The sequence below is a fragment of the Nipponia nippon genome, unplaced genomic scaffold (genome assembly GCF_047370975.1).
Source record: "Nipponia nippon isolate SJK-2023a ecotype South Korea unplaced genomic scaffold, ASM4737097v1 scaffold_19, whole genome shotgun sequence".
NCBI classification, from domain to species: Eukaryota; Metazoa; Chordata; class Aves; order Pelecaniformes; family Threskiornithidae; genus Nipponia; species Nipponia nippon.
Window position 1 is genome coordinate 1287132 of NW_028262335.1, and position 14127 is coordinate 1301258.

At 45.1% G+C, this 14127-nt stretch overlaps 1 protein-coding gene across 16 annotated transcripts in view; it reads left to right on the forward strand.

Annotated features, from left to right (window-relative positions):
• EIF4G3 (eukaryotic translation initiation factor 4 gamma 3) overlaps positions 1 to 14127 on the forward strand; it is a 149787-nt gene that overhangs the window by 39485 nt on the left and 96175 nt on the right. For 11 of the 16 annotated variants that reach the window (XM_087755685.1, XM_087755678.1, XM_087755674.1 and 8 more), the window contains exons 2-3: positions 4142 to 4217; positions 11424 to 11567. The exons of 1 other annotated variant lie outside the window; for it this stretch is intronic. In XM_087755685.1, the coding sequence (XP_087611811.1) occupies positions 4142 to 4217; positions 11424 to 11567 (220 nt within the window). The remainder of the gene's footprint in view (positions 1 to 4141; positions 4218 to 11423; positions 11568 to 14127) is intronic. 4 more of the 16 variants (XM_087755689.1, XM_087755675.1, XM_087755683.1 and 1 more) reach the window with 2 other exon arrangements.

Here is a 14127-nt window from a genome sequence, read left to right on the forward strand (position 1 = left end):
TGATTAGAGCAAGCAGACAAATGTGGTACAAGGGGGAGATTTCAGCCAGAAATCCCTCCTGAGTTTTATTTAACTCTGCGTTTGTCAGCGCCTCTGAATGCTCCAGCTGACGGGCAGCTCCAGTCTGGATTTCTTTTTCTTCAATCGCTTTACAGAGAAGTCACATATTCTCCTTCTCCTGAGAGTGTGGCTGTGGCTGTCTAATTAAACGATATCCTCCTCCTTTTAGGGAGACTTTTGGTTTCAAGAAAAAATCTGTTTCGTTTCCAGCCGGCGTTACTATCTTTGCCTGCCTTCTCCCACTGGGTCTTTAATAGCTCCTGAAATTCCCCGGCTTGTAATCGCTGCTGCAGCCAGATGGGGACTAGGTGGAACTCCCATTGCATCTGTGCCTGCTTTTATTAATCTGCCAGAAGGATCTCACTTACGTGGATTTTTGAATATATATATTTCATGAGTTAATGAGCCCTAAACAGCGATGAAGAGAATCCAGCGTCGGTGCCACCCTCTGGCTGCCGTCCTTCTCCTGGTTTTCGGCGTGATGCTGATGGGGGAGGAGAGCTGTGAAGAGTCTTTCAGGCCGACACAAGCATGAAAAGCGGCGACTGGAGTTCCCCTTTACTAACCTGCTGCTTGCAGATGTGATTTAAGAGGTTCCCCTTGCTCCTGCTCTTCTGCTTCATCGCCCGCCTCGTCTTTTCTCCCTGCGGTAATGGAAGGATCTCTGAAAACGGTGTGAGGTTTGGGTTTAGCTTTGCTTTTCCACTCCCCTTCTCCCTTCCCACCCTCCTGGATCATTTCAGAGCATGGCTGCACAGATAGTTGAATCGGTGCAGCTAAAGAGGGTGATGTGGGTGGCAAGGATATAGAGGGAGGAGGAGGAGGGAGGGCACAGGATCCTCCTGAATTGGATCTAAGCATGCCAGAATAGTAACATGAAAGAGCCGCCTGAATTATTCAGCATATCCCTGTTTTCTTTGCGCTACGGTTAATTAAGTGCTGCAGTAGAGCCAAGCTGGGTTATACTTTAATGCTTAAACTTTACTGCGTGCGATGGGGGCAGCAGGAGGGCAGCGTTCGTGCAGCTCGCGCTGCGTCTCGGGTTGTGCAGCTCTCGGTACTGAAATCTCTGCGTGGTGACAGAAGAGGAGTGCCCCGGGGGATGGTTTGCTGGGGACGTGGATGAGACGACGCTGCTGCGTGAGGTTTTGCTCCCTACCTGCCTGCCGTCACCCATTCACGGCCCACGGCGGAGTCTCCCGTGCTGTCACGCTTAACCCACTCCTAGGGGAAAAAAACCCAACTCATTAGCAGGGGTCTGCTGATGAACTTTTGCAGGCACCCTGGCTCGCTTCTCCTGAAATAACAGCAACCATTACCCCGGGATGGACTCCTCTGGCAGACGTAAGAGAATGGAGGGTAGGCGCTTCTACCGGGAGGGCAGAGGCAAGCTCCAGGAGGCTGGCAGGGAAGCGGCAGCCTTTCCACCGGCCCAGCTCTTCGCAGAGAGTCAGTCTATAGGTGCCAGAAGTCAGATGTTGGAAAAAGTCGCTTTCTCCAACCATTCTATCTCATTAAGGCTTACTGGAATTGAAGGCATTTTTGTCCCTATCAGTCTCCTGCCCAGGTTAAGTCCTTTTTGCCAAAGGACTTTAAAGGCTTCTTTTTAATCTGATGGGAATCATCGCTTTCCAGAAGTGATCTTAAATGGCAACCCCAAACTCTGAAAACCCATCTAAACTGCTCATTCCTTCAGGCAGCTCTTCCTGGGTGCAAAAAGACAGGTTACTCTGCTCAAAGAAGATTATTTTCTCCTGGCTTATATAAGTTCTAAAATAAGAAAATAAATCCCAACCTTCTCAAGGATGAAACAGTTTTTCCAAACTCAGGAACGATCCCTTTTGAAGCAGCGATTGCTTCAATTAATGGTCAAAACTTCCTCGAGATTGGAAATCTCAGCTGTGACAAAAGGGTGGCAGCTTAAAACCGTGCCTCCGCCCTGTCCTTCGTTATCGGAAGATGGTTATGGGTGCGAGGGTAGGGTGCTGCGGCGGTGGCGTGCAGAAAATCTGCGAGGTTTCATTCTGCCTTGCAGCGTGTTTCTAATCCTCCTCTCCCAAATTTTGGCTTTCTGTCGGGGTTTTCTGAAACTCAGGAATGAATGTAAGATCCTCGGGATGAAGGCTCGGAGCGGTGCCTCGGCTCCGTTGAAGTCTGCAGCAAATCGTCCCGTTACTTTGCTGAAATCGGGATTTGACATCTAATTTTGTTGTTAAAAACCTCTTTATTTTATCAAACGATAGAATACTCACCACTTAACGCGTGAGCTGGCAAGTCTGCAAATTGAAGACAAGCCTTAGACCCTGAAAATAAATTCTTGCGCTCATTTAAAAAAAAAAAAAAAAAGACGATATGTAGGCTGAGTGAGCACCGTCTTGGGAACCAGCGGTGCCAGATCGCCGTCTCGGTTCTCTCGATCTGGAGCTGGCTGTAGGCGTCCTGTTTGACACCTGCCGGGCTTTAACGGGGCCATTGCTTACGGGCAAAGGTGTTGTGAAGGTCGGGGCGGTCTTTTCCACGCGTAATCCTATAATGCAGGGTTTTTATCATGTCTGGTGTTCCAACAGCGCATGTATAACAAAATTGGAAGTTTTTAGAACAATTTCTCAGCCTGCTTGGTGAGGGCGGACCTTTTTAGTGACGCGTTCGGTATCAAAATAGTGCAATATTGTAAATTTGTCTCTGCTCTGCCTTAGCACTGGTCTCGGAGGAGGAGATCCGGCTGGGGAGCGCTGCAGGTGGTCGAGAGATGCAGAGCAGGTCGCGCCTGAACAGTCCTTACTTCAACCTTAAAATTTTGTACGTTTTAAGGAAGGGGAACAAGTGGGGTTGTGGAGCTTGGATCGCTCTCGAGTCTTCTCGGCGTCGGCAGGGTCTCTCCTGCCGCTGCCGTGTTGGTCCCTGCAAGGGTTTGGGCAGCAGCGTTCCTTTGGAGTTCAACCTTGTAGTGCAAAGGGAGGACTCTTGCAAGACTGAACCTAGGTTAGCTTGAAAATTTAACTTATGAGTGGTTTTCTTCCTCGTTTGAACAAAACCCAAGAAGTATTTTCATGATTTCTTTTATAAGCATCCGCCGTCATGTTAACACGTGAGGTCTGTGTTGCTTGTGTGCAAGAAACTTAATCAGGCTGTTCTCGTTTTCCAAGAGGCTTTGATGTATAAAGTGTAAACAGCAAAAAGGTGAAATCCGAATATGGCATTTAGTGGAAAATTTTTCAGCAAGTTAAGCATGGCTTTTTTATGACGGTGGGCGTCAGGTATTGAGTAGATGTATACTGGACCTAAGGCCACAAGGTGTTAGCTAAGTCAGAAAGCTTTTTTCTTTTAAATACCTGTATCCCCTTGTTTTATTCCACAAGTAAAACAGATTCTAGCTTATTTGTTTGTGCATAAAGTCTTTTTCCTTCCCCCCCTCCCTTTTTTTTCCCCCCCCGGATTCCCACAATACCTTTCCAATTTAAGAAGCCTGTTGCAATTTGCCTTTAAATAGCCCTGCAGCAGATCATCAAAACTGAAAATCTCCCTGACAGCCCCTTTTAGAAGCAATTTTGGTGGGTGGGTGGCTGAGGAAAGGAGTTACTGGGTGAAGAGAGGCAAACAAGGAAACAATGCCGCCGCGATTCCTGCGTGGTTAGCAAAACGGGCGCTGCCTTTGTCAGAAAATGCCCTGCTGATCAGCAGGCTTTGCCTCGCTGAATGCGAAGGGCTTGTGGCTTTGGGTTTTGTTTTTTTTTTTTTTCCCTTATTCTTTAAAAAAAAAAAAAAAATTAAAAAAAGAGGCGGGGGATTCTCTTGACAGGACAAAGGTTTTGTAGATTGTTCGGCGTTTTGTTTGCTTTTGGTTTCTCTTGCTGTGTTGGTCGGTGCCGCCTGCCTTTTGAAGCCACACTTTGCTCCTCTTTTGGAAAACCTTGAAGGATCGTAGCTGCCTGGATGCATGCGAGTGCCTCGGAGGTGCTTGTGCGTCTGCCTGAGCGTGGAAGGTGACGTCCCGCGTTGATGGACGCCGCGTTGGCTGTGTGTATCGCCCAAAACGCCACCCTTCCCTCCACGTTGCTTTCCTTAACTTGCTGTATTGCAGAATCCCCCGAGGTCCTGTCCAGCAGCCCCTCGAGGATCGGATCTTCACTCCGACCGTCTCCGCTGTGTACAGCACTGTGAGTATCTGGCTGGTGCCGCTGCGGTCGCGTCGCTTTTGGAAGGAGCGTGCTTTCCACGCATAAGGAAATTGTATATTTTTTTTTTTTAAAAAAAACCTATACATTTCAAAAGCATGCAATTAAAAAAATGCAACTTTTTTTGCCTGCTAAAATAAATGGTGCTGGATGAAGACCCGTTTTGTTCCATGTCAGTAGGAAAAGAAGAAATCTTGGCGACTTTTGGGTCCATTCCTTTTTTTTGTTAAGTGTCTGTAGTTTTATTTAGCAGATATGAGAGTGGCTTTTCTGAACAGAGTTGCACCTGAGTGAAAATGTTACTGGTCCTGTTTTCAGTCTGTTGGCTCCATCTTTCCTGCCTCCTGCGTCTTGAAGACTGGCTTGTTGGAGTGTATTAGTGGCTGTGCGTTTCTAATAGTTTCTTATCGGAAAAACAATCCAGGAAGGTTTGTTTTTCACGTGAAACATTCCATTAAACAGAGGAAAAAATGTTTTGATGGTAGATTGAATATTTGGAAAAGGTGCTTTTGGCTCATTGTCCTGTATGCTTGTTTATAAAGCTTGATTATCGAGGAAATTTAGCTTAGAAACGTAGCGAAGTTTATTTGTGAACATATGATAGCATTTTCCTTTTATTCATTTCTTTTTTTCAAATGGTAATAGCTGGAAGCCCAGTGTTATTTATAAGCTTTGCTAAATCAGCACAGCCCTGGGAAAGGAATATTTTGCTTTTCTGGTGGGATAGGGCAAATATTTTTAATGCCAAAAAAACCTACTTTTAAGCTGCTCTTTTAATTATTTGGAAAACAGGAAGAAAAGCTGTAGATGGGAGAAATTAACTGTATTTTATGCCATAACATAAGCTGCTTATAGAAAAACATAAGCTGCTGTATAAGGTTTTCTCCTTCCCCCCGTTTGCGTGAATAACTGGTGAAGGGGGTTATCAGCTACATCTCCTCCGTGTGCGGAGTCCGGGTCTGGAGCGTCTTTGGCCCCTGCCGTTTTTGGGCTGTAGAGAAGAGTTTTGCGATCGCCTCTTCTGCCAGGGAGACTGCTTTCAAGAGATGCAAAGCCGAGCTTTGCCCAGGATTAGGTGCAAAAGTGCTGTCCAGTGCCCGTTGGTCCAAGGAGGGCAGAAATTTGGGTAGTAGTTGGAGGGGCAGGAGGACTCAGGCTTGCCCATGGGTGGTCTGGTGGCCAGCCAGGCTTGCCCATGGGTGGTCTGGTGGCCAGCCAGCAGCGGATTTCCATCCAGGTGGGTGGGAGAGGTTGGGGTACAACTCAGACGAGAGTTTAAGATTTCAAGGTTTTGGGCTTTCACAGCAGCAGATCGACAGACTCGAGCTGCCGACTGCTTTTTGATTTATTTATATTTTTTTTTTTTTTGCTAGCTCCGTCCTCAATATCATGTGCATACGTATGCGTGTATATACATATGTGTGTATGCAAAAAAGCAAAACCAAAGGAACATAAATGTACAAACAGTTGCAATAAATAATTCAGTTTGTATTATCCTTTATCCCCATGCAACACTTAAAAACCACTTGAAAAATATCTGAATTCCTTTTGGGGGAAAAAGAAGGTTATTTTTTTCAATTCTTTCCTCCAAAGACATAACCCAGATGCCTGTGGGAAAATATGACTGTAAAAATTTAAATTAATGTAAAATATAAAAGTAACTGTGAAGAATGACCTAAAATAGCTTTTCAGTGTGGAAAAATATCACTCCTTGATATGTTACAGGAATAGAAGCCAGCGCTGGGAGTATCTCGGTTCCAGGCTTTAAGAAAACACAAGTTTGAAAGAAAATTTCATGTTTTAGGGAAAGGAGAGAAATTTCTCGGCTAGGTTCCTTTTGAGCTTCTATTTGAAGCCCTTGGCAGATTGCAAATTTAGAGTAAGTCCTAGAAAAAATGAATTAGGATGGAAGAGGCACGTGATGGGAGGTCCTCGACAAATTCATTCATCGTAGGTCTCTGCGGTTTGTTACACGAGTAGCAGCGTCGTGTATTTAAGATCCGGGTTTGCAACAAACAGGTCATTTTGTAGTTTGGTTTTTACATATAGTTTTTTACAAAAGTCACGCAGTACAGAGGTAGGGAAGAGAGCATCATCTTCAGCACCCAGGAGCCGCTTTTTTACTTCCACATTTTATTTGCTCGGTCATCGTATGTGGTTTTCCACACGGATTACACACCGCAGTTCTCAAATACGTGTATTTTGGCGGAGGAGGGCTGGTTTAGGAAGAGGTCCGTGGTCTGACACCCCCGCGCAGTGACTCTGAGCTGCCTCCGAGTTTTCCCGGTAGGTTATAGTGTGTCACGCCTGGGGTGGGAGGGCGAATCATTTGAGATAGGGGCAACCCACGGCTGAAACAGCTATTTTTAGTTTGATAAAGATGAAAAATAATTCAGTTATCCCTTCCATGCCTTTTCACATGTATTATCGGGACCTCAGTTGCACATTCCTGAGCCCTTTTTTTTTCCAGAACTACGTGCTGCTTGCCAAAAACGGGAATGGAAAATCATGTGGCTTTCACTATGAGCCCCAGTAATCTCCCCTGAAATAAAACCGGAGGAACACATTTTCCTGTAGGGCAGAGACAGGAGGTGAGGAAAAAGCAAAGTGTGATTTGTCAGATTAAGTCAAGTTTGTCCGAGAAGTTGGATATGCTTAAAATTCCCAACAAAACTTTGGTAGAAGCTCTTTCTCAATTAAATCATACTGGTATTAAGAACAAAACCCCGTGACCGTCTGTCATCTTCATTTATTTTATATAGTATCCTGTAGAAAATACTGATACTTGGTAGGGTTGGCTTTTTGGGTTTTGGGTTGGGGGTTTTTTGGGTGTTTTGTTTTTTTTAAATAAATGTAATGGTAGAAGTATCTTAAAGCAAATCGTACTCATTTCAACGAAATAATCTTGTAATAATTTCCCCTCATCAATAATGGAGAATGCCGTATCCTAAGAACTACTTTTGGACCTAAAGATTTGGGTTTTGTCCTCTAAGCAGCTCCTTGTGTGGTGTTTCCTAATTCTTTATACTGCAAGAAATGACTGCAATTACTTTTACGTCTTCTGTAAGATCCCAAACCTGTGGAATCTGGAAAGGGGAATGGAAGAAGAATGAAATTTTGTTTCTGTTGTAAAATATTTCAAAGAAATCTATTCAAAGAAGCTCTTTGGCTTGGGGTTTGGGGGAAAGACATTGACTTCTAACAGAAAGGGAACTGCACCAAAGGTGACCTTAGATGTCGCAGGCCACCGTGTGTGCCTGCACCCAGAGTGACGGGGGCTGATTTCTATTGAAAACCACATGAATATGCAGCAATGATCAGCAGCAGATGTGCTCTTCACATTCAGCACGAGGCACGAGTTGGGAAGCAGATAAGAAGAATAACTGTGTTAATGTACCTCCAGTTCCACACAAATATCCTTTTTTGGCAGCTTACGGTGGAGGTTCGTAACTGCCTCAGTAACATGTTGTGATCTCAAGCTTCAAGCTTGGACCGAAAATATTTTGGGATGAACTTTAAGCTAAGGAACACCAGTGACTCCTGGATGGGAGCTGATGAGAACGAGTGTTGATTTGATGTACCTGTTTGGAGAGAAGTGCATGCAAGTTGGTTGGGTGTAGCCTGGAGCAGAGTTTCTGTAGCGGGGCTAGATCCAACGCTGATTTAAATGTTCTGCATTAATTGCAATCTCAACCGTGTCTCTTTGGAGTAGATACCGCCTTGGGTCGGGTCGCCCAACGCAGTGCCAGCTGATGGTAAAGAAGGTAATGTGAAGTGAGGTGTTGAGGAGCCCCAAATTTTCAGTGACTCGGGCTTGACTCCATCATTCGCTTCTTTGGGTGTTCACTTGGTGGCTTTTCTGCAACGGGGTGCCCCTTGGTGGCCCCCCGATAATTTCACACCCGGCAGAGGTGCTGTGATTCGCCTTCGTGTCCTTTCAAGGGATCTCCCTGCGATGAGGAGAATCCTGTAGAGGAGAGATCAGGGAGGATTAGCTGCTCCAACCACCCTGCGCTTAAAGGAAGGATCTGGGTCAGGAGGCCGACTCCTTCCCCGGCCCGGCTGCGGCGGAGGCTGCGAAGCGTGCAGGAGGGATGCTCGGTTCCTCGGGCGCTGGCAGCGCTGCTTTGAAGCTGTTTGCACCAGCCTGGGCAAATAAATTGAATACTGGAAGGAAAGAGGTTCTGTCCAAGTCTGAACCTTTTTTTTTTTTTTTTTTAATTTGTTTAGGAAAAGAGAAGTTCTTAATGATAAACTATTGTCCCCGTGATCGAGGGATTTCTGTGGCATGCCCCATTCATTCGGATCAAACCCGAATGTTTCATGGACACAGCTGTGTATCTGAAATTAGGTACTTGGGGGGGGAAGAATAATCCAAAACTTGTGAAAGATGCTAAAACCAAAAGATTTAAGCTCAAAAGGAAAAGAGAGAATTGCAGCCTGAATTTTATTTCATGTTTCATTCATTATTTCCTTTAAAACACAGGCTTAAGGCTCTGGAAAACTAAAGTTAGCCTCTTGCTACTCAATTAAGGAAAAAAGAAAGTGATGCCCTAGCAAATTAATAGGTAATTTTGTGTATCCATTTTTAGGAGAATAATTTAATCTCTAGATGCAAGAAGGATATTTGCTTTCATAGTAATCACAGACCAAGTTTATGTTCTGCAGAATCCCATTTAATAAACAGAAAACCAAACCTCAGGCACTACGAGGGCAAACATCCCGTAACACAAGTGATGAGCTAGTAGAGTCTCTCCCTGCTTGATTTTTTTAAAATTAGTGAATAAACACACAAATCCAACAAGTTCGTCTTCCTTTATCACCTGTTAACATTCAAATCTGTGTCTTACACTTCAGTTTATTTGTAAATGATTTGTTGCAGGAGCCAAGAGGAAGGTGTAGGAATACCCGCGTTGCTGTAGCTGGCGTGAAAGGCGCTCTGTGCTTTTGCTCGTGCTGGAAGGGCGGCTGGTCTTTGTGGGCCCACCAAGCTGGGCTTGGCTAAGAGTAGGAAGCCCCCTCAGGTCAGTGGTAGACTCCCATCAGATGCTGTCCAAGCGCGTTGTTGCCGAAGTATCAAGATGGTACGATTTTATCATCGTTCTGTTGCCTTAATTAGGCTTTCAAGCACATTTCAGTAGGTCCAGACCCGTGTCTGTAATGTATCCACTGCTTGTCTGCTGCATGGCACGAGGGTGTCTCGTGGAGCATCGTTCACGCAGCTGCACAGCTTTCCTTTCGGTTTGGCTTCCAGATTTCATACCCAGTTCAGAACAGCGTTCCTTGCAGTTCTTAATTAACCTCCAGCCTAGGTTATTTGCCTCTTTTAAGTTCTGAAGAGCACTGTCGAGTGCTCCCACTGACCTGGGATGTTATTAGTGCCCCCGTCCCCCTTGTCAGACGTCTGCGTGGACTTCGGTGCCGTTGGCAATCGGAGGATTTCGGGTGGCTCTGGCCTTAGTTGGAATAGTGTGCGCTCTTGTAAGCGTAGGGAGATGAAAGCTGGCAGGGTTTGAAGCACCACAGCTATTGCAAAATAACCTCTTTTTCCTCCACAAGAAGCGACATTCAGGGAGACATCTTGGGGATGAGTACGCACTCAACCTACCGACGGGGCTGTTTATATGAATGATTTCTTTGTATTTTGTGTTGCCTTTGCTTCCTTCTCCCTCCCTTAACTGCATGTTTTTATATCCATCATGATACATAGTCACTTCTAACTACCGACTACTGCCCGATTGACATGACAAGTCTTTCAAGGCTGTCTTAGGAGTCATGTAAGAGACTTTGATTTTCTTGGGGATGGGATGTGGAAAGTTTTCTGATGCTCTCCGTAACGCTGGTTTCGATTCAGCCGACCGAGGCTGTGCGCGCACACCTGCCAATCTAGGTCAGCCAAAAAAAAAAAAGAGATGATTCCCCCCTGGGGAAGGGAAAGATCCAGCTGGGGACAGAGGATGAGGTCCTCTGACCCACTCTTTGCTCCGATGAGCGCCAGGGTGCTGTAAATCTTCACACGGCGAACGATTCTGGGCCGTTTCCAGGCCTCGAGAAATTGCACGTTCTCGTTCTCGTTGCTGCTGCAGCTGTTTTAGCGGTTTAGGTAATGTAACGACAGGCGTCGATACTTGGAGTGCAAGAAAATGACTTGGAAAAAGCATTTAGTCATGAACTCTGTGACTTCTGCTCTCGTACTTTGCTCTCTTGGAGCTCGGTGCTAATACTCTGTTAAAGATCAAGAGCCAGGAATTTCCTTCTGCCTTCTTTTCCAATGCTGGGGAAATACGTACGCACCCATCCCTACCTCCGCAGCGGCAACGTCCCCTTTAAGCATTGCCTCGGTTTGTGCTTTTAAGTGCCTGTAGCTAAGTGGTGCTTTTCAGCAAGCAAAATATAGGTCTGAGAAAAGGTCAGCGAGAAGCGAGTGCTGGACTTCTAGACTATGAGCTTTAACCAAACCTGCAAAAATTTAGTGGTGTTGAATTGCTGGGGGGTGTCGCCCGATGGTTATGTGATTCTTTTTTTCCTTTGATTCTCCTTTCTTTACTATAGCGACTATATAAAGTATATTTAAAACACTGCCATCATGGAGATAGTACAGTGGAGCAAGTATATGTGCCGTGAATATATTTTACAACCTTTGGCTTAATATGTTTTGATTAGTATTTTTTTCTAGAAGCTGAGAAAGGAGATAATTATATGCAAGAATTGCTTTGGTATTTCATTCTTTGCTGGTGGCAAGCCCTTCAGATAACAAGGCCTCTGTGCAGTCCTTTTTTTTTCCTTTTTGGAGAGAAGTATGCAAATTTTCCCCTTACTTTGTTTTTTGGGTCACTGGTAATGCGTATCCCTTTGCAAAATCACAATATTGTTTGATATGGTTTATAACAAAAAGATCAGAAGATCCCGGGCCTGAAGTCAAAGGGATATTGCAAAGCAAGACCCCAGCAGTAAGGCTCATCCAGTCCCTACACGTTTCCACCAGTGACTCCAGCTGGAGCTCTTATTTTTTGATCCTTCCCCCTTTTTCTGAATCATATAGTTAACTAACTTGTACAGCGTTTCACTTAGATAAATATATATACATTGTTTTACGTATATCTATAAAGATGCTGCTAGCTGCTTTCTTAAAAAGAAGATGACAGTATCTATACAGATTGGCTTACTAATATTATGTTTTACTAACAGTTTATCTCCACACAGGTAACACAAGTAGCAAGACAACCGGGTCCTCCTGCCCCATCCCCTTACACTGCACATGAAATAAATAAGGGACACCCAAATCTTGCTGCAACGCCACCGGGACATGCATCGTCCCCTGGGCTTTCACAGGTAAGACCTGGCATTGGAGCAGAGCGTTCCCAGCCTCCCTCTTTTCCTCCTGCCTGATTCTCAGCTTTGCTGCTCAAAAGTTGCCATAGCTGTCTTGTCTGCAACCAACGTATAAAACTTGATTAATGAAGAATATCTTTATGCGGCTCGAACCTTGCAGTGACGTATAGGTGGCACTCAAGTTTTAGACATCAGTTCACGGTTGATTCTGTAACAGAAACTAAAAGCAACTTGAAAAATTATAGCAAAGACTCATTGATGAGGAATGCGCTTTGCTGTTGGGTTAGGCTGCTTTGGGGCACGGCCTGGCTTCCATTTTAAACGCTGTAAAAGTGCCCGATGTCCTCTGTTAGGGCTTTTCCATTTCAAATGTTTTGTACAGGCCCCTGCAATTCTGTAATTTTCCTAAGAAGTGGGACAGTAAAATGAATGTCAAAAATGAATGCTAATAAAAGGAATGAGACAAAGGACTGATGACAAAAAAAAGTACAGAAGAAGAGATAAATAGGAGTTATAATAAGAATGGAGAAATAGCATTTAGTCAGATATGTGGAATAAATTGGTCTTTTTGTAGTCTTTATTAGATGAATATTCTACAGGGTTGACGTGAGAGTGGAGAAGCTTATCTTAAAAAAGGAAGGGGCAAAAGAGATAGATAATGGGGCGCGGAAAGAGGGGAGGTAAAAGATACAGGATTGGGGAAAGTGGGCTATGTAAAAGCATTGAGGTTCGAGATAGAGGAAAGCCTTATGTGTCGTTTGCTCTTGTTTAATTTATACTTGTTCGAAAAAATGGAATAAAGTAGGAAGACGTGAGTAGGTCGGCTGTATAAGAAGTGCGGTTTCGTTCCGAACAAGACGTTAAGCGGGGAGGCGGGATGACGAGCCGAGGATGGGCCGGGAATGGCAGCGCGGCCAGGCGGTGGTGGGAGCCTGGGGCGTATCGCAGCGCTGGGAGAAGGCAAGCTTTCCCGTCCTGCTGCCAGCCTCTTTGATTTGGATGAAATACAAAACTGCAACTGACCTTTTAGACTAGGAGATGCGTGAAAACAACTAAGGTCACGTAAGGAACGCTTCACCTTAATATTGCGCATTCGAGATAAAACTCAGTGGGAAAACTGGAAACTTGTGGTCATGTTGGAAAATGTGCAAACGGAGTGGGAAATGAGAGGCTGAAGTATCTGTTCAGGATCGTCAGTAGCTTGCAGGCGTTAGTCAGCGGCATCGGAGCCGCTGCCTGTCCTCTGGCTGCGCGGTTGTTGGAAATAAAGTCTCTGGTTTGAAGACGGAGCCTCACGTAACAGAGGGAGAAGGTAGCAGGGTTGCAGAGCAAACCCTAAAACGTTGTCTGGCTTGTGTTGTGTATCAAGAAATTCATTCCTGGTAAACCTCGTCAACAGAGGGAAGCTAATCATGTGGCAGATAAGAGGGGAAGAAAGAGAACATTCTAGGCAGCCTCTCTAAAAAAATGTTCTAATCAAGGGTTTTTTTCTTCCCTTAATATTTTCCTGTTGAGTCAGTGCATACGTAGCGAGCAGGCTCTGTGCCAAATCACCACGCCAGCCAGCCGGGAAAACGCTCGTTTCCTCTTCTGCTGGCTCTTATCGCCTTGGAAATGAGCGTCAGATTGTGGCACGCCGATGCCGCGAGTCAGAGCGGTTTGACCTTACGTCCTCCATGTCAGCTGAGGATCCTCCAGGGCTCTAGGAAGATATTTGTCCTCTGACTGTATGGGGCTGGCCCTCGCGTGCTTCGGGAGAGGAAGAAAAAGCAAGATCCGAGGCTATGAGCCAGGCGAAGCATCTGTCATTGTGCGCTTTTGGGACTACAGAGGAGCGAGGTCTGGGGACTGGTTCCTACAAAGCTGGGATTCGGTAACAAAGCAGCAGAAATAGTGGTTTCTGTTCATTCACAGCATCTGCTTGCCTCTGACCAGGTCTTTTCACTCTCGTGGTGTCCCATCGATTGACCCTCTCGTTTGCAGCTGGAGGTGAAGAGTTAAAATGGAAGTGCCTACGCTTGGGACACTTCCACCAGTAAGGCTTAAAAGGGGTTCAAGACTCTTGACATGCGCAGTTAGAGGATAACGTGTCCCCAGAGAAGGCTTTCTGTACCCCTGAACTATTAGAGGTTTGGGGAAACTTTAAGTTGGTTTTTGTTGTTTTTTTTTTTTTATAAAACCCACTAGAATTCTGAGTATTCTAATGTATATCTCACTTCGACCCCTGTCAGGTGTTGAGTTTCAGTATCATATTATGGTAAGAAATTCCCCAGTTGAGCAGAGTGTTGGATGAAAGTATTCCCTTTCGTTGCATCCATCATTTTTCTCCTGTGGATTTCATTGAATGCCCTCTTGCGCTTGCGTTAAGAAACGAGGTGAGTGGAAGTTTCCGATTTCCAGACTGCTTGTTGTTTTGTGAACTTTCATCATTGCTTCATTTATTTGTTTTCTTTTAGGCGAACAATCAAAGTCCTTTAAATCTCTCATCACTTGAAAGTTTTTCCATGCTGTAATTGTTGGTTTTGTCTGATTCTTGGACCCCTTAAATCCCGCCGTTTCC